The sequence below is a fragment of the Boleophthalmus pectinirostris genome, unplaced genomic scaffold (assembly GCF_026225935.1).
Source record: "Boleophthalmus pectinirostris isolate CB_2022bp ecotype Guang Dong unplaced genomic scaffold, ASM2622593v1 HiC_scaffold_13, whole genome shotgun sequence".
NCBI classification, from domain to species: Eukaryota; Metazoa; Chordata; class Actinopteri; order Gobiiformes; family Gobiidae; genus Boleophthalmus; species Boleophthalmus pectinirostris.
In genome coordinates, this window is record NW_026571036.1 from 24676261 (window position 1) to 24703875 (window position 27615).

General features: G+C 40.7%; 1 protein-coding gene across 4 annotated transcripts; it reads right to left on the bottom strand.

Moving 5' to 3' along the window:
• Positions 1–1063: 1063 nt before the first annotated feature.
• On the bottom strand, positions 1064–27572 carry LOC110173932 (mitotic deacetylase-associated SANT domain protein-like). Of its 4 annotated transcripts, none has more exons than XM_020939957.2 (14): positions 27504–27572; positions 24392–25698; positions 23939–24057; positions 14684–14896; positions 14027–14369; positions 10910–10982; positions 10573–10709; positions 8510–8613; positions 7750–7825; positions 7269–7357; positions 5955–6095; positions 5193–5339; positions 4642–4799; positions 1064–3467 (listed from the first exon to the last, which is right to left on the bottom strand). In XM_020939957.2, the coding sequence occupies exons 2-14, from the start codon at positions 25521–25523 to the stop codon at positions 3197–3199; spliced, it is 3003 nt and encodes a 1000-aa protein (XP_020795616.1). In that variant the 5' UTR covers positions 25524–25698; positions 27504–27572; the 3' UTR covers positions 1064–3196. The 4 variants fall into 4 exon arrangements, with proteins under 4 accessions (XP_020795616.1, XP_055005320.1, XP_020795617.1 ...); XM_055149345.1 differs by lacking the exon at positions 27504–27572 and adding an exon at positions 26997–27497 and having other exon boundaries at positions 7281–7357; XM_020939958.2 differs by lacking the exon at positions 27504–27572 and adding an exon at positions 26997–27497 and having other exon boundaries at positions 5229–5339.
• Between the last annotated feature and the right edge of the window lie 43 nt (positions 27573–27615).

Genomic DNA, 27615 nt, shown 5'->3' on the forward strand with positions numbered 1-27615 from the left:
ACAGGATTTTGTGTGAATAATCTCCAAAAGGATAATCCACACGTTCACTCTTCATTCACTCTTCATTTCTGTTACTGGCGAGCTTCAGTATGTCATTGTATTTATCCAATCACACAACGATAACTATACATTTTACCTGCATCAGATAAACACGACAGGGATATAGGGGCATGGGAGGGATGATGGGAGGGCATCTTACACCAAGTATGACCCTCTCTGCTTTTCACTGGCAGATCTCATCAGATCTGTGACGCTTAGGAAGGCCAGGCCACGAGGGGCAGAATACCAGGAGCCACTGGGGGAAGCCTTGGCTCTATTGGAAATACTGTAGTTGTTGTGTCCTTAAGCAAGACACTTCACCCACACTGTGTGAATGTGGTGTGTGAGTGAGTGTGGCTGGTGGTGCTGATATCACTGTAATGTGCTTTGGAGGTCTTTAAGGTCATATGATTGCATATTATGTCATTATATTTTAATAGTCATGTTTAAACAACTCCATTAACTTAACTGGGTCAAATACCTCGGCTAAATATATATTTTTTTATATTTCATATAGAATTCCTCACAGTTTCACCCTTTGCTTTGTCGACAGTTCTGCGAACTGTTGGCTTTCTCTCAGTGAGCTTCATGATGAACTCTCCTGAAATGTTTTTTCACAGCAGCAGTGTCAAGGTCAAGAAATGCCAAAAGTGCAAACCAGGGTTCAAAGCAAAGGGTGGCTGTTTTTTTTTTTTTTAAATGTTTAAATCTAAAACATGTCGATGCCTTCAGTGAGATTCTACAATGTAAACTCATGGAAACAAAGAAACGACAGAAGTGAAAAAGTGTGTCCAAACTTTGGACTGGCATGCACATGTATGTTTGAGGATGGAAGGGCATCTGACACATAAAAAAAAAAAAAAATCTAACTACCCTCTCATGTTATGTCAAGTACTTCTTATGATGATGTCAACTCCTGCATTAGACTTCTCTCTCTGCTGTTGTGAATAGGGCTGTAGCGCCCTCTACTGGACCAGTCCCACATTACACCATAAACCTCAGACAAAAAGAATACACAGACCACTTATAAACAATAGAAATGTATATTTTTCCCCATTTACACTTTAATGATGCACTCATACACTGGTGTTAGATCAGCAAAATGCATCATAAATATATATGGCATTTTCTTATAAACTTTTGTACAATTCAAAAAGGTCCCTTAGCTGTAAAAATATGTGTACAACCAATCTAAAAAATATGTGTACAACCAATCTAAAAATAAAACACATCTGCAACAATCAATACAGTATTTCTCCATACGATTATAAATACAAGCTCTTATTTATATTGTTAAAAAGGCTTTGACAATATACACTGCAAAAAAGAAAGATCTACGTTTGAGTTTTTTTGTTTTTTTGTTTTTTTCAAACATATTGTCTTCATTTGAGGGATTAGGAGCAGTTTAGATGTTTGGTTGATCTCATTTAATTCAAACAAACTGTTTTATGTGCTTTTTTATGACTCCGCTTTGCTAAATTTATTGACAGGAGAATCCTCAAGTCAGAGTATCTAGAATCTTAAAGATATTACGCTTGTGTCTGCTCTACAGTTATAATCTATGACACATGGATCATTATGTTATTATTTGGACAATTTAAATGCAAAATGCAAATGAAATATTCATCAAAAAAGACTTAATAAAATAAGCATGTCTGCTGACGAAATGGGAGTTGATTCCCACCTGCCCCTTTACAGGACATTGTTGTAAACATTGTAAAAGCTATTGAACTTGTAGATATTCCTCTTTTACAGTGTAATACCATTTGATCTTTTGCACACGGTCCACTTAGTGAGGTTGTGTTTGACATTCATTTCGTGTAAATATAAAACTGAAAAAGTACAAAAAATCTCCACTTCGATGAGTGGAGGGGAGTGTGTGGAGGAGTAGAACTAGGCCTGTCACCGTAACAGCTGACGTTTCAATAACTGATAGATGAAGTATGATTTAAAGAGGGGGTATTGTACTGCTAACACAGGCATGTCCAAACTAAGACCTGGGGGGGAACTGCAGCCCTCAGACCAATTTTACTTAGTTAGGCCCATATAACCTTATACAGTACTTTTACTACAAGAAAATCTACCAAGCCAGTATCATATATTTAGTGTGTCCTGTTGAGGCTGTAAGCATGAACAAAGGTCTGGTGGTTCAGTCTAACCTGTTATAAATGCACATATTCTAATTTTTCTCTGTACTGACACCCATGTGCTAACACACCACATATTTAGATCATCACCTTTCCTTTTACGGTTTTGCAAATGCTATATTCACCAGAAACAACATATTAGGTTTCATGTTTATTTTTATGCTCTGAATCATGACTCCCCTTGTCACTACCCCTTCAGAGCAACACCACCACACAATCAGCATGCATCCCACTGAAACTACGGCACATCCCATCAGGTTTGTGAAGTTGTAGTGTATTGTTTTGCATAATACCCCCTCTTTAAGGTAAATATTAAATTTTAATTGCAGTAGTTGCAAATATTTTCTTTTTTCTTTTCAAATACTTCAAAGGCTCACTGTGTATTTTTTTTGGTAGAGGAGTTGGCTGCTATCCTGATACAGGTCAATAAATAAATTAAAGGGCTTGTATCAAATTTTTCCCATGTATTTTAGTAGTAGTAGAAGTAGTAGTAGTTTACTTAAGCAATATGTGTCTTGCCCCAGTACAGATATATTGTATAAGCAGCCCTTGAGATCAAAATAAGTCTGCTGTGTACCAAATATAAAGCGTTTTATTGTCTGATAATCAGGAAGTGCGTTGTTAGCTTTACTGTTATAGCAAAACTCTGCTCTGGTCCCTGAAAGTACTAATAATTAGGATGCTCAGAATGTATAAGGTAAGTGAGAAATAACTTTGGACCATTGCAAACTGTTTAAAATGAACTACAGTAGTTCTGTTTTTCACAATTTTTAAGACAATAAAATCAGTATAGTGCCTTTAAAAAAACATTTACATCATTATCCAGCTTTAGGCTTATTGTGTCTTTGGCCGTCTTCAATATTACTGTCTATCGAAATTTATTTTAAAGTACAAATCCATTGCACGTCTAAATGTGTCATGGTGACAGGCCTGAGCAGACACCAGGAAAGTGTTTTCATTGTGCTTATGAGAAAACCTTCTAGTTTGGAGTTTGATCAGATGAGCTGCTTCTAATGCCAGTCTTCATCATAGGCATCGTCAGCCTCACTGGACTCTGCCCCGCTGCCCTGCTCCTGGTAGGATCCCCCAGTCCGCGGTCTGCCCTGCTCTGAGCGAGGTCCCGGTCTGGCCCCCAGTCCTGGTTCAGACCCGGGCTCCAGCTGCAGAGTCCTGGTCCGGTTCTGCTCCTCCTGCTGCCGAAGCCTGAGGGCCGCAGCCTTCTTCTCCTGCTCAGCGTGGCTCTTCATGTGGGCACTGCGGCTCTTCACTTTACCAAACACTCTGAAAGGAAAACAACAAGAGGAGCTCAGAACTGTGTCTCTGGGGCAGGGCACAGGCACATATGCTTTCAGACACAGAATACTCTGAACATTCTAAAGACAGAGAGAAGGAAAGAGAAAGAGAAACAGAGAGAGAAAGAGAAAGAGAAAGATTGCTAAAATACTCAGAAAACACATACATTTAAAACCTCTTCAGACATGTTTTTCATGAGGAAACATTCTAAGATGGTAGAAAGAAAATAGATTTTCCATTGGCTACCCTCTCCTTAAGCTGAACCCCTGCAGGCAGTACATTTTTGTTATTAGCAAACTGAAGAGCACATGGATCTGCAGCACTGAAAGAGTGCAACTTTGGCCTCTGACAATCATTCAGGGTGAGCATCAGAACCATATTATAGAGATGGGCACATAGGCTCACAGCACGTAAAACATAGGCTGAAGGTTGATTTTCCCAAAAACACCTGCAGACTAACACAACCCCAACACAAAGTGAAGATCCTTTTGGAGCACAGACACATGAGGCTATGAAGCTGGCAGTGCTCCAGATTCTTCTGAAAGTAAGTAACAGCTTTCTCATCATTCACATGCCCAGGAGCTTCACATATCCCTTTTAGCAGATGGACCAAAAGAATAATTCCAATCCAAAAAACTGAATCTTTAAAACATATCTAACTGTCCATCTCTACCAATCATCTGCTGAATCAACATGGAAAATGTTTGTCCCTGGACTGGGGAGAACAGAAAAAATAATTATTTACAGATTTGAGGCCAGGCCTCATGTCAAGCTCAGAACCTCCAGATTTCTCTCCTGAGCTGCAGAGGCTGCACTTGCATTGACTCATGATTTGGCTGAAGATGCTGGGGTTTAGTGTCTTTTTAAGTTTAAACCAACTGAATTTCACTAGTGAAACTGACAACCCAAATACGAGACTCATGTGAGGCTCATTCTGTTTTCTGACTGGAGGAGAACGAAAACACTAAATTCTAACAACATGGCCTTCATGTCCAATGTTTTTGTGGTTAAAAATAAAGCAGCTAGAGCATTTGTCACCAGTAAAAGCTATATTTGATTTAAACATTTTGACCTCATATACAGTATGGGACATGGATAGGTTTATCGTTTATGAAACTTAAAAGTCCATTAAATACCAGTGGTGTAACAGTGGTTGCCTCACCTGCCACACTTTTTGCAGGGGAACACTTGGTCGGGGTCTGCTGGAGCTTTTGGGGGAGCCTTGCCCTTCTTGGCCTGGGGCTCTGAGCGCGGCCGGGTGTGAGCGGGGGGCTGGGGGGGAGTGGACCTCACCGGGTCGCGTACCACCACGGACGCTGCCTACAGGAGAACACAAACACATTTTATTAGAGACTGTTTAGCATCACACCCCCAGAGAATGTGAATGGAAGTGTCTTTAGGTTGCATTCACATAATTTCAGATGAAAGGCAAAAGACTCTGAATTTTGTACCAGTTTTTGGTTCATGTAGAAAGGCCCAGTAATTACAGAAATATTAAAGAGCAACTTCCACTGTAGAGTTTGACCTGTCCTCCAGCTCGGCTTTATAGCAGACATATTGTACTTGTGTCTGCTATAAAGCTATAATCTATTACCCCCATGGATCTTTCTGTTGCTATGTTTGCACATTTGAAATCACAATATTCATCTAAAACAATTTAATAAAAGAAAAAAGTCCAATGACTTCCGCGTTAGACCACATATTCATACATACATAGTCGTGTGCCTGTAGTGACTGCGCGACTCTTGCCTGATGCCGGCTTTCCTGGCTCTGCTCAGAGGAAGTGCTTTGCTCAGAAGAAAGCTGTGGAAGATGGTTCAATTGCACCTCAGTCAGGATAACTCTTGGTTGCATGGAGCTCTGCAAAATAGCACAACTCATTTACAAAGAGAGATGGCACTGGAGATGTAAGAGATAAACAGATAAAACGTTAAAGGCCCTGTACCCGATGTTTCTCCAAACATTTGAGCAGAGTGTTGAACACAGATATTGTAGGCTCAGCTCTTGAAGTTAAAATATTCCAATTCTCCAATAATCAGGAAGTGTGCATGTAGAATCATTTGGGTGATTTCAGCCTTGGAATTTCCTATCTCTACTCTACAATAAGTAGAAGATAGCTGTTAAATTGAACTACCACTGCATGACATCATAAGGAGGAATATAGTACTTTGAGCTTTGAAGATGTAGACAGAATAATAAACCTGGATTACTCAAACATGTGTGAATGAAACAAAACGTTACAAAACATGGCTTAAAGCTTGTGTAATACAGGACCTTTAACTGTAGCAACCAACTTAGTAAAAGTAACTACTAGAGATAAACTTATCTGTGGATACGGCCTACCAGCTATTACCTGATATTCTGCTGGGTCCAAACCAGACTAAAGGAAACACGTGAAGGTTTCTTCGAATGCTTTATTACTAAAATGTTCACTGCAGTGCTCTTGTCCATTGACTCCAGGGACTACAGCTGTACCTTGTTTTCAAGCACCTCGTCCGGCCGATCCAGGGGGGAGTCTGGGGGGCCGAAGGTTAGATTCCCACTGCGTCCAACCTTCACCTTTTTTTTGTAGGTGTAGTAGAACTCTACACACTGAGCCACCGATTTGGTCTGCACCTGCAACACAAATATATACACACACATGACATCATACATATATATATACGCACACACCATCATTAGGAGGATAATGCGACTTGGACTGTAACAGGGAAGTTCACTCAAGTCATATCTTTGTCGCAGGTCATTTCTACTATTTTAACTCTTACAGCAACATTCTATTTAAATGTGTTTTCCTCTTTCTGACTGATTGACTGAATTTAACTTATTAACCCTAAAAGAGATGGTGGTGGACTTTAGGAGGAGCCACAGCTGCAACATGTGATTACTGATGGGGACACTGTGGAGGTTGTAAAGAGTTAGAAGTATTTGGGTTTACATCTCGACCACAGTCTGGACTGGTCTGAGAACACAACTCTACAGAAAGTGACAGAGCAGACTGGACTTTCTCAGAAGTCTGAAGTCCTTTAACAGCTGCCAGAAGCTCCTGCTGATGTTCTACCACACATTTATCTCTAGTGTACTCTTCAATGCTGTGATCTGCTGAAGAGAAAGAGAAAAAGGACGCCCTATGGTTGGACAAGGTGGTGAGGAAGGCAGGATCCATAGTGGGTGCAGAGCTTGACTCATTCAGACCTGTGGCTGAGAAAAGGGCCCTAAACAAGCTCCTGTCCATCCTGGATATCACCCAGAATCCCCTGCACAGCACCATCACCGGACAGGAGAGCACTTTAGTTGTCTTGCTCCAAGGACAGACTCTGGAGGTCATTTGTCCCACATGCCATATTCAATGATTCAGTATAATATGATACATTTATATACACTGATGTTATGTATTATATTATATTATATTATATTATGTATTGTACACTGTCTGAAGTACTTTACATTACTTTACTAAAGGAAATTTGTAACTATATAAAGCATCCACCTATCTCTGTTTGTTTATTCAATACTGGATGTTTTTATTGCACTGAAAAGCACAGAAAAACATGCATCTTTACTGTGAGAGGGTTTGCATCTCCACAAATCTGACTTGAATTTGACCTGGGTCCTTCCTGTTTGTTTCCATGGTAATATTCTTGTCTTTATTTTTTAATATCCCACAATATGGCATAAAAATAATCTATTTCCATGGGGATTGTTCCAAAGTAGTGTTCTATCTTTGAGTCTGCATGTGTGATGTCACTTTAAAGGGCTCAAATGAACCATTGTGACTGTAGTCCATACCAGCTTCTGTACCATGATGAAGTCCTTCCTGTAGGCAGAGATGCCTTTGTTGAAGTAACGTTTCTCTTCTGGAGTCCAGCAGTCCGACCCTTACACATCACAAAACAAGCACAGTTTTATAGTGCACAATTCGGACATGTCCAAGAGCATCAGCCTTTGAAAGAAGTTTGAAATATACCACTAATACCAGAGTCCCATGCACTACACAACATGTTTGTAGAGACAATACAGGATTAGCAGCTTTTAGGCCAGATAAGACCCCATGGATACACATGGACAATGAATTTGAGGAATGAGAAGGTAAGTTATTAGAATGGGTTTTTGAATCTTCAAAATCTTGAAAAATGCATACAGAAAGTTTTCAGGAATAAGACTATGAAAAACAAAGACCTCAGCTAGAACAATAGTGATTTGCTATGAGAATGGTGTATTTGTAAAATGTATTGGTTTCAGTTGTTTTGAGGTATAGTCCAGTCCTGACCTGAGTAGTGGTAGTCACACAGGGGGTGGCCTTTAGGGAAGAGCATGTCCTGCAGCACCAGACAGCCCACTGTTTGCTGAAACACACAGTGACACAGTTAGAATGGAACACGGCTTCATCACAGGTACACTGTGACATCATGAGAGGTACACTAAAATGATGTCATATGTCATGACAGGTGAAGATTTGAATATAAAATTTTTTTTTTTAAATATTGAGTTGTGTTATTTAACATTTTTTCTTCACTACATAATTCCATATATTTTACTTCATTTATTTGATGTCTTATATATATATATATATATATATATATATATATATATATATATATATATATATATATATATATATATATATATATATATATATATATATATGTAAAAAGTGATAAGCAGAGAAAAAATACACTGAAATTGATTGGTAGTGTAGGTGTGTTAGTTTCAGTCTAGTTGAATCCTCCCTTCCATGACTATTGATCATGATGATAAGGCATATGCATTTTAATTGACACAGGTCAACAGCCAATCATGTGGCAGTAAGAGCATTAAGTGCTCACAAGGATTGTGTGTCCCTTTGTCTCCTCATATGTTCACAAGTTTTGACTTAAATCTGCACAATTTGACTAAAAGCCATTCTCCATTTATAGTGGCACTGCTGAGTAACTTCATCAAATCTTGTGATGAAAAAAATACTTGTTTTTAAGAGTACCAGCCCTGGTGCAGTCCACCCCCATGTGTGCCAGCTGTCTACAGGCCCTCACCAGTACGTCTCCTCCTCTCTGGAACAGGCAGTGCAGGGCCAGCTCCTGGTTGGTTCCTCCTCCCCTAAGAACACTGGAGCACGCCATGTTCATCAGGTCACGCACTGCACACACAACAAAGAACACAAGGACTCAGTATGGTCCACATATAACACTGAGACTAAAGAGGGTTTAGATGTCATTCATGCATGTTTGAGTAATTTCTCCCAGGCACTATTTGAACCCTCCTTATAGTTAGCTGTAAAATTTATTCATTCACCCATGCTCCCACATGACAATGATTTTACATAAATATATGGAAAACACAAAACAAAAACAATACACTACAAACCTAATGCAATGTGCAGTAGTTTCATTAGTGAAATGCATCTCGATGGTGATGTGATAGATTTAAAAACAATAAAAGGTAATATCTAAATATGTGATCTAAATATGTGATGTGTTATAATGTGTAATACGTCATCATACTTCATCAAAACATCTTTCTATCGCACACAGAAAAATGTGACTATTACCCCCAGTTTACACCAAAGCACAGCAGCACAGTACACGAGCAACACAGTACATGAGCAGCAAGTATCGCTTTCCATTTTAACTGGTCCAACAATCTACACCAGCAGTGTCATACGTGTGTCCAATGGCCGCCATTACACTACATGCCGCACAAATCAGACTGCAATTCTAATTTTTCAGCGTCAACAGAGGTGTCTCCAGGCTTTCTGGCAGGGGCAAGACAGGAAATAAGCACGTATTGTCAAAATAAACCTCGGATGCCCTTTCAAAATATGTTCTCTACAAAACCACTACAGTCGCGTAAACACCGTGCATTACATCCAGGAGCTCTGGGAATGACTCATGATGGACTATGGAAAGTTTACAGCTGTGGAGGATGAATATAAAACACTTCATGACATCAGACAGAAACTTCACGAGAACAACTTCTGAAGGAAAAGGCATGTGGTGCAGACGACCAAAGTGAAGTGGTGAGTAACTTAATTAACGTGAGCGTTGCAGATACGGCTCGTTATCGCTGCAAAGCATTGTCTCTCTTGTTGTCAACTTTTGTACTGAGATTTAAAACAATTCATCCAATGAACAATGAATACATAAGCAATGTAAAAACGTTTAGTGTTTAAATATGAGAATCCACAGAGGCTGGCACCACAAGAGCAGCTCTGCTGCCTCTGGTGTAAACTGAAGCTTTTTAAAGTACGCGCGCATGCAGCTCTGCCTACATTATGTGTCGCTGATGCTATTTATTATCCCACTCCCACTAGAAAGTGGGAGTGGGATAATAGACTACTTGTGTTGAATAATTCACATAATACATGTCAGGTGAAATGCCTCTTTTCTAGCCATTTTCAAGCCTCAAATTAGGGGACAGTAGAGGATTACACAAACCTGCACCAATTTCATCAGAATACAACTAATATGAGTAAAATAATGAGGGAAATCTGTTATAAGTCTATTTTACATGTTTCCTTTAAGTATCGCAAAACAGATCACTGTCCACAGATCAATTAGATGCGCTTTGATTTTTCTCAATCATTAAAAAAAAAAAATAGCATTGATTTATCTGCGTCAACATAGGTTGGCACAAAATAAACACTTTACTGTGTCCTCAGACTGAGGCGGTATCGCACTTTTATGGGGTATTAACTGCAAAGTCATAACATATTTAGATCAGGTTAGCTTTTATAGTTTAAAAAATGCTCTCTTCACCAAAAACAACATATTAACATTAACATTAACATGCTGGATGGGTGACATAAAACCTCTTCGGGCGTGGGGACGTTATAACATGGTAGTAAACTCCAAAAAGTCAATTTTGCCTAATACCCCATCTTTAAAGATGCAACCTTCCACCACTTAACCTTTTCATCTCCGCAGGTAAAGGTGTGGATATATTGCAAGATAGATCTCCACATGAACGCACAATCTCATGGCAGTTTTACCTCAGTTCCATTCCTATCACACAGCAGTCCAAATCTAACAGCAAAATAAAACTAATCCATGTCCCCATCTCTCTTTAACTTTTGACCCTTACATGACCTCATACTAACCCGGGTCCTGTCCCCCTGTAGTGGGCTCCTCCAGGGGCCGCCACAGCAGGTCGGCCTTGTGCAGGTCCAGCTCGCAGCTCCCCGGGCTTTGTAAGTCTGGGATCTCAGCCTGGTACTGCTGCCCGATGTTGATGCGCCTGGGCATAGACACAGCACGATGTTTGGTTATACACAAGATTGAATAAAGTTGTATCTGAAGAGTCATAATTTTGAGATTCTCATAGTCGGGCCTGTAATTTCTCTTAGGTCTGACTATAAGAATCTAAAATGTATCAAAACATGAAGATCTAATAACCTGATAGGATTTGAGCATTTACAAGAGGAGAGGAGAACTTACGGCTCGAGGCTCACAGGAGTGGCATCAGTGACGATAGTGAGAGGAGGCGTGCCTTCTGAACTGGCAGTACTTGCTGAAGAATATACAGTATCATGATAATAATGATTTTAATAAAACATATAAAGGGAAAATCTGACATTGATCCCTACTAGGGAAAACCTGTTTTATGTTATAGACCACTAAATATATAAAAAAAATTAAATAATTGTTTGCATTAATCTCATTCTAGAATTTGGCACAATTTCATCTTTAGGTGTTTATCAGAATGTGTTGTCACATCAGAATGTGATGTCATATGTGATGACATGTATAATGTCATTTGTTATCACAAATCACATCACATTCTGATATGACATCATACCTGATGATACCTAATGTGAAGTCATATCAGAACATGATTTAATGATGTGATGTCATATCCAAACAAGAAACAATTAATTTTAAAACAGATTTCAAAAAATACGATTATACATTATAGAATGTCCTCTGCAAATCTATGTCTATGTCACATTCATTTGTCTGCATCATTTTCAGATATGCAGATAATTATCTGAAAAGTATGTGTGTAAACATAGCCACTGTCTGATGCTTGTAGCTCTTACAGAGACAATGAGGTCCGGTGTTATGGTGTGAAGGGAAAATAACCTGGCAACTCCATCCTTTATGTGAAACAATAGTAAAGAGAAAGTTCATTGTAAACTGCGCAAGAGGCCCCTACAGCCTGATCAAGGTGCACAGCTCTGGACTCAGTCACAAACTTAGGATAAATCTCTGAGAGGCTTACAGCAATTAGGCATTAGTGTCACAGAATAGTAAAGAATTGTATTAAAAAGTCTAGTTGCACTGTTACATTACAGTAATATTACTTACACAACTTACTTTTAAAAAATTATTTTGCTGATGTAAGTTTTACATTAAGTTATTTTTTATTATATATATTTTTAGAAATTGTTTGAATGCTGAGGAAAACATAGAAATAGAATACCCAAAAAATCTATGTAAACAGTCAAATTGATTCTTGTGAGCTTTCAGCCATGTTAGAATGCTGTTACCTCCTTAAAACAGACCTGGAGTTGTGTTTTGTTTCATTCACATGTATTTGAAACTGTCTACATCCCCAAAGCTCAAAATGTCCTGTTTCACCTTGTGATGTCATGTAGTGGTAGTTATTTTTTTTTCAAGTGAACACCTTTTACCATTTGTTCAGTAGAGATTGGCCATTCAAGGCGTGTGCAGTTTAAAAACACAGTGGAGCACTTCCCGTACAACCACATGACATGGCATGGTGGAAAAGAGTATTTTCTGTTTGAGAGACGAACTCAGCCTAAATGTGCAGGATTTGTGTTAAACATGTGTGAATGAAACAAAACACAAACAGGTATGTTTCTAATGAGGAAACAACACAGGGAAATATACGCAGAATATGGGCCCTTTAACAAATAACAATATAAATATTTGTCAAATGCTTTTATTTATTTACCTTTTTAAAACTAATTTGTTGCTATTTTATGGTTTCATGGTTTTACTTTTTTTGCTTTTTTTATTGTTTTAGGTATGGCTGAGCGATATGGAAAAAAAAAAAAAATCACTTTTTTTCCCTCATATTGATCAACCTCAATTTTAGATTCGATCTTCTTCCATCTTACTGAAAACACAGACATGTGGACTTCTATGGAGTAAGAAAGCTGTCAAAAATATTCGTGCGCATAAAATAGAAATCCGTGCGTATTTGGGAAATCCGTGCATATTTGGCTGTAGTTGCGCATAAAATAAATATTTGTAAACTACAATCAAGAAATGAAAATTTACGATTACACTTTCATCAGTACGAATACGAATTCACAGACGGAACTTTACTGTCAAAAATACGTCATCACTTCACAGACATTATTCATCGAGCAGAAGAAACATCGATCAAGATCAAGACTGCACATGCTCAAGTTTGTAGCAGAGGGTAAAAACAGAGTAATAGCACAAGAAGCTACAACAACGACCAACAAGTGGGTTAATTAAAATCTATTGTAAAAATGTCTTGGATTCGGGAACTGAACGCTGCTGTATAATATTGTGTAGAAACACCTCCTTTGAACGGGAAATTGCACCTATATGTTAGATAACATAGTGGTAGCCAGTTGGCTAACATCCGACGTAACGTTATCCCAGGGCTAATCAGCAAATATCAGGTTCTCTCTATGTTTAGATTAAAACATTCACGGCTACAGCCACAGCGAGCATCAGTCAGTCTTCAGCGTAATCGTAAATTTTCATTTCGTGATTGTAATTCATGACGTCATAATTTTTCAATTCGTATTCTGATTGATAAAATACACACAATATATTTTATGTACGACTGGACTCATTTGAGAGTTTACAAATATTTATTTTATGCGCAACTACAGCCAAATATGCACGGATTTCCCAAATACGCAGGGATTTCTATTTTATGCGCACGAATATTTTTGACAGCTTTCTTACTCCATAGACTTCCGTCATAAAGAGCAGTGTGTCAGGATAACTACAGTTTTCTATTTTGTGTTTATAAGAACAATAATACCGGAGATATTCACATTTAAAGGTTGGAATGAGTTTAAATCTTAATGTAAGCATGCATTTCCTTAGTGGCAGAAACACATGCAGCTGCGCGCTACAGCTAAACCATGAGAAAATAGTCGCTTACTTTCTCTGACTTGGATTATAAAGATCAGAAGCACCAGAGGAGAGAAAGAGGAGAAAATGGGGGCAGATGCCACTGCACACAGAGATGCACACACAGACACAGAGGGAAAGAGACACTGGACTTTCAGTCAAATTGAGGAGATTTAAGTCAAAACTTAACACATTAGGAGACATAAAGAGACGTGCTGTGGCACAGGCTGCTTTTTCCTAAACAAGAGTGTAACTCCTTATCAGCACCACACGCTCTTACTGCCACATGACTGGCTGAGAACCTCTTAGTTAAAATGCCTTATCTTCGAGATCAACCAAAGTATAGATCGTGATCCATTGATCTTAAATTTTTGGCACATCTCTAGTTTTAGGATTAATAAAATCAAACTGTGTGTTTATAACTTTTTGAAAATGTGCTATACAAAAGTGGATTTGTGGAAGGTTACTCACCTAAGCGCAGCAGGCTGACAGTGGCAGTCTTGGGCATGGCCTGAGGGGGCAGCACCTGTGTCCCTGCCGCCATGTTGGACAGGAAGGTAGAGAAGTAGAGGCCCGACCCCCCTCTGAGCGGGGACAGGATGGGAGGGGGGGTGTAGGGTGGCAGCACCAGGGGAGGGTCCAGCGGGCGTACAGGGGAGCGCAGGTTGGACTGATACGGGGTGATACTGGAGTACACAGAGGGGGCGATGAACGAGGAGGGCCGAGGAGGGGGAATGATCAGAGGCTCAGGCCGAGGACGACGCTTAGGTTTTGGCTTGCCCTCCTCATCTGTCCCTGAGTCATTCTCTCCATCCTGAAAGAAAAAAAAAATCCATTCAAATTTATACATCTTTACTGACTTATTTAATTTTGGTAAGTGGCAAATATGAACTAAAGGAGATATAGTTGACAAAACTCTTTCAGCATAAGACAACAACAGAAGAAGACAACTGGTGGTTCTAAGTTGCTTCTGTAGCCACAACTGACAGACTGATGGAAGGATTATATGAAGGGATATCAGTCTCCTCACATGCTGAGTCAGGCTCAAACATGACCGTCCAATCAGATTTGTGTATTTCTAAGGGCATGCATATCCTTAACTCATCCACCTGTCAGTCATTAGCTCACCTGCATGGGGCTCTCTGTGACAGAGTTCCTGAGTGAGCGTCTTCTGGCCACAATGACCGAAGCTTTATGGAGGCTCTGACTTCCATAACGGTCGCTGGTCCTGGGTCGGCCCAGACTGCTGCCTCCCTCAGCCTCCTGGGCTCTGGGCACGGGCACTGACACGGGCATGACCAGGGGGGCCATGGAGGACTGCCTGCCCACTGGGACATCCGCCTGAAAGAGCAGAGAGAAGAGAAACAACAATGATATTGTACACATGTGACGCATTTTTGCTCATTTGAATTAAGTTGCATTACAAAAGCTCTAGGATGTTGAATATTAGGTAGGGTGATTAGTAAGAGTATTTGCTGCATGCTTGCTCAAGGTGAAGATCCATGTAGCAACCAGATCAGCCAATCACAGCATAGATTCAGAGATTTTTCTGACTGGCTGTCTCTTATTCACTCAGGCTCTTAAAGGCTAAATAAATAAATAATGTAATTTATGGATTATTATTTTGATTTGAAGAAGTTCTGTTGTTGTGACTTTAGGCAAGATACTTGTCACCTTGCCTCGTATGAATGTGATGTGTGAGTATTGGTGGTGGTCAGAGACTGGCACAGATTGGCAGTCTCACTTCTGAACTAACCTACCACCACTGAGTGTAGCACTTTGAGAAGCTGTGACAAGCCAGTAAAAAGCAAAACATGTGCAAGGCATTATTATTATTATTATTACTATTAATGTGTATGTGTGTGTGTGTTGGGGGTAAGTGTGTGTCTTTGTGCGTCTGTGTATGTTGGGGGTGAGTGTGAGTGTGCGTGCGTGTGTCCTGGCCCCGCCCTGCTCCAGCCTCCTGGTGGAGCAGAGGAATGTGGAGGTGTGCAGACATGCAGAGAACACTCCAGCCACAGACTGCATCCACTGAACGTGTGTCAAACCTGAGTCAGTCTGCTCATATCACTGCATTAGGAGACTCTCATCTGAGAGTGTTCCATGTACTAAGAGTATTGACATCTACATGGAATGTGAGCAGGAGATGAATGGAGGGTATCCTCCACCACAACAAAGACACAGTGCACCTTAACAAGAGTCATCACTAGTTCATTATTTCAGAAGTTAAAATATCACAACTAATTGTGGCAGTGCTAATCAGCAGGATTCAATACAGTCCAGTGGTCATGGTTCATAATCTTGTATGAAGAGAGCCTTAACCTTCAGGTAGAGGACACATCCAAGCTTGTCCTCATGCTCAGATTATGGACAGGCCAGGTCTCATGTGAAGCTCAGAACCTCCAAAATTCCCTCCCTGAGCTGCAGAGCCTGCACTAACAGTGACTCATGACTAGGGCTGGGGCTGGGTTTAGTGACCCTTCACATCAGAGAGAGGTCATGATCATTACAACTGCAATAAATCAGTTAATATTTTTATTTGATTTGAACATGCCTTATACAGTATCTGGGGACACAGTTTATAAATTATACATTTATTTATAATTTATTATAAATAAATGTACATATTTTAAAATACTAAATCTTACATATGGTTCCTTTAATCTTAACAATTTTCAAAAAATGAAAACAAAGTGGACTTCCGGGGCAGTAGGTTCAGCATGGGTACAGCATGTGTGAGTTGCAGAAGCACCAGCAGCTCCAGAGTAAATGTGTCAGGCTCAAGAAGGAGGCTACATGGCTCAGCTTACTCACACACATCAGAGAGAGAGAGGACTTTCAGGTCGGGCCAGTCTCCACATCACACACAAACACACACAAACACACACACACAACAGACAACCATGCACACAACACACACAAACACAAACACAGACACACACACAAACACAACACACACACAAACACACACAAACACAGCACACTCACCCACTAATACACAAACAAGGTACAATATCACCAGATTACTTTTAGTGTTACACAACATTAAGAAGCAATTTGTGAAAAAAGCTGAAAAATACAATTTTACAGGAAATTTACAGGAAGTTACAGGACGTTTTACATCACATCTTATACCATATCAGTATGATTTCAGCAATTAGTCAAATATACATTTTTTTGAATTTTGTACATTAAAGTAGTTCTATTTCATCCCTCCTGACCACCAGAGGGTAGTGCTGAAAGCACTGAATGTTCCCTCCACAGATGCGCAGTTCGAGTAGTAATACAAATTGAGTCACACCTGTGACCCAGGATGATGTCACAGAGGTAATCCTTGTCATCCATGACTCTGTTCCTCATTTCTTTTCACATGCAATACTCTCTCTGATACCATCTGCTTCTCATTTTTGGGATGAAGAGGAGGCACCGTCTTTGCGTGTTTCTGATGATGGTTCGTATTCTTCCACACAAAGCCTTGTTGGTGACTCGACCAATAGCTCCATGTGAGATGTGTGCAGAGCTCTGGATTGTGCGCCCTTTGCTGTACCCCCTCTGTGGAGTATCTCAGAGAGTTGCATGCCTGTTGGAGGGATCCAAGTGCTTTCTCCAGGCTCTCGTCAGATGGCCGGATTTTGCAATGCAATGACAGCTGGTCTGGATCACATGCCTGTTGTTGAACTAGCTGTGGCTTCTCTCGTTGTCTCACCTGAGGAAGGCCAGCACCAAGATGTCAGGTGTCCACGACCCTAATGCTATGTGACAGACAACTTCATCACCAAGGCGTACAACTCTGGTGCGTGGGCTGGTCTTTGGGAAATTCCCTGTTCACATCAACCATCAGGGGGCCATCAGATCAGCATAACTTTTCAGGGTGTCCCAAGACCTGTTAACACGGGCTGCAGGGAGTGTATTTACTGGGAGACAGAAATCAAGTGAAGGATTCTCTTTCCTGAAGGGAAGCTCCTCCGGGGAAATGGTGTCTCTACCCAGAGGTGGAGTTTGCCTCAGAGGAGTTGACTCACTGTTGTCTATGGTTCTCCCTCATGAGGGAGCCAGGTTCTCTGGGACAAGATGCACTGGCACACACTTGGCCATAGTACCTCTTCTATGCTTTCTCCCCTCTTCCTCTGATTCAGCCAGCCCTACAGAGGGCTCTACACGAAGGCCACAGACTGCTGCTGGTCGCCCCATACTGGCCAGCAAAACTGTGGTTTCCATTGCTTCTGTTACAGTCTGTTGTGGTCTCCCATGGCGTCTTCTGGCCAGGAGAGATCTGATGTCTCAAACTGTGGATGTGGCCATTGGCAGGAAGAGCTGCAGGTGATTGGTCTTGAACACCAGAGTGGCCTTCACTCATCAGCAGTATAGATACAGGTAGAAGTAGTTTTCTCACTGGTGTTCTACCTGCTAATGGCTCAAATGGCTCTCATGCAAGACAGCTTTTTTATTAGCTATTGTGTCAGCAAAATGTGTCAGTGAGTTACATGCCTTTTCTGTTCTGTTAGAGTCTGGATGGCTCTGGTCTCACCTGTGGCAAACACAGCATTTGTGCCAAACGTGTTGTCCTGCTCTCACTGTAACAAGCCCTTGAGTTTGGTTTGGTTTGATTCCCCGTTGTGGGGGTGCTAAGAAAGGATGTCCTCTTTCCAGACAGTGCCCCTCATACTGGGTTGTTGAGGTCATTCACCATGTCTACAGTGCTGCGCATTGCAACTCTCCATCTGGTATGAGGGCCCATTCTACTAGAGGCATCTCTACTTCATGGGCTGCTATGAGAGGGGTCTCTTTCGAGACGATATGTACCAAGCACGTTTACCAGGTTCTACAATGTCAGTGTGGCCTCTCCTCATCCTCTTGGCGTAGTTCTTCATGAATCTCTGGGCTCTTTTCAGTGAGGTGCTCAGGATTCTTCGTGACATAGCTGGTATTAGTCATCCAGTTTTTTCAGCACGGCGGTCAGGAGGGATTCATAGAACCGCAGTTACATACGTAATTTTTGTTTTGGCCCAGTGTACGACAGGGTTGTAGGTAACAATAATGGAATTCCCTAGCATGATGTCATGATTTCGAACCATGTAAAATCTTAAATAAAATAATAACGTTTTGTGGTAAAATGAGTGGAGTAAACTGTCAATAAGATTAATGGATTCAAAGACTGGCTCTGCTCCAGGTTTTGTGTTGGGCAATACGAGCATGTGATATTTTTTATTTTTATTTTTTGTAACTAAATAAAGCCGTGATTGACATTGAGATTGTAAATTTCTAAATGCATAGACACAATTTGAGATGAGAAATGCTGCATCAGCAGATATGTGGCTGCCAGTCTCTGCCCACCACAACATGCAGCAAGTAGACCCTCTAGATCAGTATCATACACACTGATACTGATCTAGAGAGTCTGCTAATATAATAATATTATCAACATGGAATTTCAACATTGTTATGGAATAGTGTCTTTACTTTGACAGTGTTTAAATCCACGCTACAAAGGCTTCTGTTTAGCTGAGTACCCCTGTAAGGATTTTATTCTGCACTCTTCTATTGGATTTTAAACCGATAATGTTTTTATTTATGTGTATTGTGATTTTAATATTCTGTATTCTGTATGCTGTATTCAGCATTTTGAATGATTTTGTGTATGCATTGTGCTATACCAATAGCCTTGTCTTGCCTAGTGTAGTGCTTGAATAGTGTGGCTAAAATGGGTCACAATACATATATCATCAGTTTTCTTTAGTCCATACCTTTTCATATTGTATTTTCTTTTTTTTTTTAAGTGCATACTTTAATGATTTTTGCAACAACAAATAATTTCCAACTTCATGCAGGTCTAATTGAGGCTACTTTTAACATCACTGAACATCAGTAGATCACCAGAAATAGACCAGGACTAGACCAGGATTAAACCAGGACTAAACCAGGACTAGACCAGGACTAGAACAGGACTAGACCAGGACTAGAACAGGACTAGACCAGGACTAAACCAGGACTAGACCAGGACTAAACCAGGACTAGACCAGGACTAGACCAGGACTAGACCAGGACTAGACCAGGACTAGACCAGGATTAATCTAAGATGAGAGAGAGAGAGAGAGCGAGAACTCCGCACTTTGTGGACACCCTGTTCCATGGGCTCGATCGGACAACAGCTGTGCCAGTCCTTTTGCACGTGGTCACCCGACAGTCTGCCTCGATGCACCTTCAGGCCCGTCCCAACACTCAGTCCTGATTCAGTCCTGAGTCAGTCCTGGTTTAGTCCTGGTTTAGTCCTGGTTCAGTCCTGGGATCAGTCCTGATTTAGTCCTGGTTTAGTCCTGGTTTAGTCCTGGTTCAGTCCTGGTTTAGTCCTGGTTTAGTCAGTGTGTGTCGTGCCTCCCCAGTGGCTCTTTGGCGCCTCCTAGTGGAGGCGGGCCTCACCTATTGAAAACCGCTGCTTTAGATGCAATAATACACCACCAGCCAAAATTTGGATGCACTTTTTCATTCATATTTCTCCTTTATTCACATGATTATTTACACTCTCACTGAATTCTCACTGAAGGCATCAAAGTTATGAATGGACATATGGATATAGGAAACAAAAATATCCTCAAAATAACTTGTTTAGATTTTTTTAATAGCCTTTAACCTTTGCTTTGATCACTGCATTTGATAATTGGCATTTTTTGACCCTAAGAAATCAAGTGAAAACCATTTCAGGAGATTTTATCAATATCATTGAAAGAAGACCAAGGATTTTGCAGCACGTCAGCAAAGCAAAGGGTGGATACTTTGAGCATTTGAATAGAAGTGCTACACACATCCAAACATATGCTTCTTATATTTGATGTTTTTTGAGTGTATTGAACATGGAGAAAGTAGTAAACACACAAAAAAGATGTGTCCAACCCTTTGACCCGTAGTGCACATTGAATTTTGAATTTGAATTGTGATGTCTTGCCATGCCTTATAGTCAGAACAAGCCACATCTCAGCCAACAGGTAGTGCTAAAGGCCACAAGATGCCGAATACCACAACAGAAGACAAGGTGTTTAAAAAATTCATTCTGTTGTGTGAGTGAAGAGGCTGCACTGAGGCTCCCGCTGCTTTTGAATGATGCTCATTTGTGAGGTCATTAACATAATCATTTTTGCATTTTAAGTGTCTAGAGTAACAGCAGTAAAACCATTAGCATTAGAAGTATTACAGGAAGTTATAACTACAGAAGTATTTGAAGTACTATTTGTGGGTGTGTTCGCTTCACATACCATATCAAAAATCTGCACTAAACTGGCACTTACAGCTAGATTTAACCTGGACTAGAACAGGAGCAAACCAGGGCAAATGAGAACCTAGATTCTGACTTAATCTGACCTGTAATTTGGCCTGATGATACCACCTGCTTGTTGGCATGGAGATAGATAAGTTCAGTGCCATACTGTGGAACATTCCAGGTAAAGCAAAGCAAGTGTTGCACCCTACACCAGAAATGTGCAAAATCAGAGCAGACTGTAGTAGCAGACATCTAGTCCATATACACACTATGAGGCTCATAGTGTGTATATGGACTAGATGTAATCTCACAAAGTTTGTTAAGTACAACAATAAGTGCTATTTCTCCTCCAAGCTAAATAAGAGTGAGGTTTGTGGAGATGCAAATCCACTCACAGTAAACATGCATGTTTTTTCCACCCAAGTGCAATGAATGCAAACAAAATTAAACAACAAAAACAAATATTCATAAATTTGAATCTAAAAGTTCCATACTATGATTTAATGTAAATGGACTTTAAAGAACATAGAAGTTGATTTGTATAAGTGAACAATGGATACATTTTATGACCATATATTGTCCACTTCCTGTTCCTGCAGCTTTACATTTTGGTTTCTAAATGGAGTTACACTTTTAGTACTGGTGGTTTTCACATTTTTTAATAAATCCAGTTAAATTTGCCCCTTCCCCTTTGTTCATAGTGTACTTGTTGTGTACTGAACAGTTTTTAGTCCCAGATGTGGGCAACAGCCAGATTTCCCTGTTGATTACACTGATACTTTGCAGAGACATCATGCTGAGGGGACTGTATGCATGTCTATGGCAGAATGTTCAGCAGTGATGTACACATTAGGAAACACAGCCAAATATATCTTAAGATAGATTTAACCAACACATTTTCAGGAGCCTGTGATCAGTATGAGCATTCATGGTCCTGTTTAGGTTTTTTTTTTTTTTTCTTCACGTGAGAGTGACTAACTGAAAAACTAGCTTGTGACTGTAATGTTATTTGAAAGAGACCTATTTAACAGCACAAATCAGCTCACTTGTTCTACAGGTACAGTTTTTTATGGTCAAATTGTGTTAATATAAAGTTCAGACAAAGCCCCAGACAGATCACTACTACTACTACTACTACTACTACTACTACTACTACTACTACTACTACTACTACTACTACTACTACTACTACTAGGCACTGCTTTGTCTAACTGCATCACACCCCCAGAGAATGTTGATGACATTGACATCAGCTGCATAATGGACTCTGCCAAGTATCTAACAAATAAATTCACAAAAGATAAACTCAAACATTTCTATTATTAACTAGACCCAAAAACTCACTGTATTACACCGCATAAAGCTTCATTTAAACTCATTCGATTCATTTTAGTTGCCTGCATTAAGTATTATTGGCTTAGAATGGTGTGATGTCATCTGAAAACCAGCAATTCTAATTTAAGAGAGTCCATCTCCTGGTCATTTTGGTAGGCTAACATCGGTGTTCATAATGTGCTTATATAAATGTGCTCTTGAGGATAATTACATAACAGCCTGCCACAATAGAGAAGGATCTGAGTCTTCCTCCAACACCAACTGTGCCTAAAAGATGCACGCTTACAGAGCCAGATTCTGTGCTATAGTTACATGTACCACAGTGCAAAGGGAATCCTGTTGTTAGATGGTCTTTGAACTGAGCTGCTAGAGTCAATAGAAAGTCAATAGATTTTATTGATGGAGTGGTTGTTATCAAATTTCAACAGTGCATTGTCAGTTGGGAAAACAGGTATTTGACACATAGTGGATGCTGGTTTGGGTTTTGTTTCCTCATGACTATCTCTGTTGACTCATCTAAAGCTGTGACTAGGCACTATTCTGATTTTGAACATTTTGCATTTGAGCAAAATACACTACCAGTCAGTCAGTTATTTTTCGTCTTTATTTCCATGATTATTTGCAGTGTAGATTCTAATTGAAAGCATCAAAACTATGAATAACTCATCTGGAATGTAGCAAAAAAAAAAAAAAAAAAAACCTCAAAATAATTCAGAACTTTTTTTAGAACATAAAAATAGCCACCCTCTGCTTGGTTTGCACTTTTGGCATTATTTGACCTTGGCATGGCACAGCTGTGAAGTGCAAACCATTTCAGAGACTTCACCATGAAGCTCATTGAGAGAAGGTCAAGGGTTAACAGCACTGTCCACACAGCAAAGCCTGGATACAGTGAGGATTTGAATACAAAATATAAAACATATTTCATAAAATTATTTAACTTTTTTTTTTTGCTACATAATTCCATACATCTTACATCATATATTAGATGTTTTCCATATGTCAGCAAATGTAGAAAGTTGTAAACATAAAGAAAGAAAAAAAAAGCATTGAATGAGTAAGTATTGAGTGGGTGTATCCAAACCTGTGACTGTAGTGTATGCCTTGTTCCAGTACAGTCATATCGTACAAGCAGCTCTTGAGGTCAAACTAAGTCCACTTTGTACTGTCTGCATCATGCTAGTTGTTGTTAGCTTTACCATGACAGCAAAAAGGCCTGGTGTTCTGGCCAAACATGGCATAGTTATTATTAGGGCTGCAAGATTAAATGCAATTGAATCAAAATTTCAATGGACTAAGTTAGCAAATCGCAATTTTTGAAGTACCACAGTTTCCTCCACAAACAGTAAAAGTATTCTGACTTATTCTGTTTAAAAATGCTAACCCTGTAGTTAAAATGTTTCTAACCTTCCGTACAGTTAGCTGTAAGGTTTTGTACAAGGCTCCACCCACAGGCCTGCTCCTGCGCGACAATTCTCCATAAATATACAAAAGCATGATACAACAGCAACTTGATTCGCTGGATGCACACTAAGGTGTTGTGAGTGCACTGAAGGGGGAGTGAGTTAGCAAGGGGAGCAAAGGGACTCAGAGCATGTTAATACATTGTTTTCTAATATAGCATGTTCAAAACAACAAAAGGTAACATCAATGTGTTAGCAGTTAATACGCTCAAGCAAAATACTTCCTCTATGAACAGAACACATAAACACATAAATCTTTTTTCCCCAAATAGTTTATCCATAGTTATTATTAACACATTCGTAAATCCATGCTAGCATCCACCCCGCTCTCACCTTTACTTTAGCAGGCAGAGACTCCCTCTTGGCTGCCTGCTGTGCCAGTGTCTCCAGGTTGATCTCCTTGGATGCCCTCCTCCTCCTGCGGGTGCTCTGGATCACCCCTCCAGTTAGCCCTGTCACCACAACACATTTTGAAGTGTGATAAATGAATACAAAGAAGTATTGCAATAAATGATAATGAAACTACTTTTAGCCACTTACATAATAATGATAATAATGCAAGACAATACCAGTAAACCATTATTAGACAGTATCATTAAAAGGCCTGAGCTGCAACTAATAAATCACAGACTGAACCAATAATTTGCTTTTTAACCAGTCACTTATTTAAATGTTTACAGCTCAAATCTTATTCTATTAAAACAAAAAAATACACCAAGAAAGTATACACATGATACATTCTGAGCCCCAAATATAATAATATAGTAATTATCGTAGCAGGCCTACCTCCGGTCCCCCCCTGGCCCTCTGCTCCTGCCCTCTGCCCCGTTGTGCCAACTCCGTTCTGGGGCATCTCTGCGGTCGGCGAATGCCCCTCTCTGGACAGCCTCCTAGACCTTCTTGGCTGGGCAGCCGTAGCTGTACTGAGAACATTTTCGGGCACTTTATCTATCACCACGTCCTTCACAGACGTATCTAGCCGTGGTTGCTCAGTGTTCTCCTCCTTTTTGGGTTCTTGTTGACCTTGGTATCTGACAAACTGTTGCTTTGACTCAACTTGTTGCATGTTCTGCTGAATATTCGGTTGGCCAACCTGTTGGCTAGGCTGCATGTGTCTCTCTTGCATGCACTGCTGTTGTTGTTGTTGTTGATATTGCCGCATTTGCATCTGATGTTGTTGAATTTGCTGCATTTGTATCTGCTGCTGCTGCTGGTTGTGCATTTGTTGCTGCTGCTGCTGAAACTGATGAATGAGTGGTTGATGTTGTTGTTTCGGTTGCTCAGGGTAACCCAAACTTTGCATGGTCTTACTCTGCTGAAACCCTGTGTAGTATCCCGGGTTGAACTGCGCCTGCTGTGGTTTACTCTGCCGAAAAGTCTGGAATGGCTGCAGCATCTGTGCTGGTAATGTAGTATGCACTGGCTGCTGCTGCTGCTGCTGCTGTTGCTGCTGCTGCTGCTGCTGCTGCTGCTGCTGCTGTTGATAACTTTGGATCTGGTGCATTTGCTCCCATTGCGTATTGTCCCTAAAAACATCTTGCATTTGGTTTTCCGTTGTCATAGAAACTCCTTCGCGCATTTCTTTATGAAACAACTGCCCCCTCACATTGACTCCACCCATGTAGCCAGTAAAGTTTTGACTCCACCCGGTAAGCTGGGGTTCCTGGGTCCAACCAGATCCTTGCATGGCCTCCTGCTGCATCCACTTCACCTGAGCGGGCTGCTGTTGGTAATGTCCCAAATTTTGCGCCGTTTTTTCCGCATGGTACAACCCAGATGCCCCAGTGTTCAAGTCTGTGTGGCTGGGATCCAGAGCAGGAGGAGCCATGCTGTAGAAGCTGTCGCTTTGGTGTGCTGGTTCCTTCATGGTGGCAGTCCTGTGCTTTGGTGGCTTGTTGACTTGAGAAGGGAGGCTCATAGTTATCAAATGGAGCTCGCGAAAAATCCGGATTGGGGAGATGAGGCGAGACGTGTTGTAGAGGAAATAGGAGGAGTTTTATAGCATCTGAGGGAGAATAAAGTTCAACCAAGTTGGTCCAGTCAGAAGGCAGTGCAGATGTCTGTCTCCATGGTCATCGCTACAGCAAAGATCCCTTCAGGAACACAGTACGGAGTTAGTCCAAACCACAGCTAAGAATGTCTTTGAGTAATACAACAACTATGGCCTACAAAACAAAATGGCAGCTATAATATTTTTAAATATTTTTAAAATATATTTTATATACATGTTGTTCCTTCCCAATGCCCACACAGTTTAAGTGTTTGCACTATAATAATGAAAATATAGGCCTACTATTCATAGCCCCACTGAAGCTTTATTGGATGCGGCATTGGAATTCCTAATGGTAAAATAAAAGTGCTTTATTGCATTGTTAACGAGATTCTCAAACTGGGGGGTGTGAGCCACTGATTGTGAAACATGTCTTTCTTTAATACCCGTATTACAATTAGGAGAGCTTGTGTGTTTCTAATAGCTTGAATTTAAAGCTGCACTATGTAAGTTTTCTGGTGTTTGGTTACCATCTGCTCATGTCCATGATATGACACTCTTTTAAGGATAGCAGTTTTTTCCACAGAACTAACTTGGCTTGGTGGCATCACTTGCTTGTTTCTAAGGAGAGAGAAGTTTAATACCATACTGTGGAACATTCCAGACAAAATCTCCATGGAGACAAACAAATGACACCATCAGGCCAGGTTACAGGTCAGGTCTGTGGAGAGGCAACCCCGCCAACAGTTTTTAGGGATATTTTTGAGCAATAAAACATGTATTTAATAATTGCAAAATAAGATGGTTTGACACCCATTTGAGACAAAATAACAACATATCCATGGAGACAAGCTGACAGCGGACCCTCTACCCTAAAAGTTACATAGAGCATCTTTAATTATTTAGTCCTGTCTGCTCGTGGACATCCAGATTTAGTGTGACTGTTTTCCTGGATTTGTCTTGAATAAATGCTCAATGCATTGACTATCTTGGTAATTTACAAATGTACACTTAACATTATGTGTGTATAAACTGATAGCTAATTTTAGTCGGTTTAATTACTTAGGCTTGCACGCTGTATAGTTAAATATCATACTAGTAGACCTATAAAGTCTTATTTAGTGCAAGTGTTGGTGTTGTGCATTAGTAAACGCATAATTATCTGTAATAGGCGCTGCTTACGGTAAAGACAGGCTATTTAAAAGTGAACAGAGGAAAGTGCCGCGCACAGTGGAGCTGCCATTTGGCAAAACTAGAAATACAGGAAACGAAGGGGCTCGTGCAAAGAGCACTTTAGCCACTTGCGCTATGTATGAGAACCAGCGGCAATAAGGAAGCAATAACTGTGAGTAGTGCTGCCGTGCGCGAGGGGGGTAGAGCCCGCAGAGTGACAGCCCGTACCTGGTCGGCGGTGCACGGAGCTCTGCGCGTAAAACCTCAGTGGAAAACACTCTCCAACCGCGTCCGAACTAGACTCCATGTATGTCAGCGCTCCCCTGTCAACTTTCTATCGAGTTTCAAAGTGCGACAACATGGCGAAGTGGAAGCAGAAGAGCGGAGTTTTACGAGCGGACAAACCAAAAATAATCCAAAGTCGTTGTGCACGGTGGAAAGGTTGAATGCGCAGTTAGATTTTTGCACGCCGTGTCCGTAAAACCTTGCGCTTCCAGTAAAACATGTCCACAACTTTCTTCCCACATCAGCGACTCCCAGACCGTGCGTCACTGCCACAGATCTGGCCGTTTACGCAAATCTCCAACACCACTCGCCCGATACACGCCCGATGCAATCCCCGAATATGTGCAGTCGGTTAGTTGCAGTCGGTAAAGGAACTGCGCAAGAAATCTATCCAAGAAGTTGTGAGTGCCCCCCAAACGCACCGCCTCACCCCAAAACAGCTCAACTCACATCCTGTTATCCAATCCTGATGACGGGCCACTCCTGTCACTGTATCCGTGTGCGCTTGGTTCATCCACGCTGTTGTTCTGGGGGGGCGGGGTTAGTTACGCAGCTGACACAA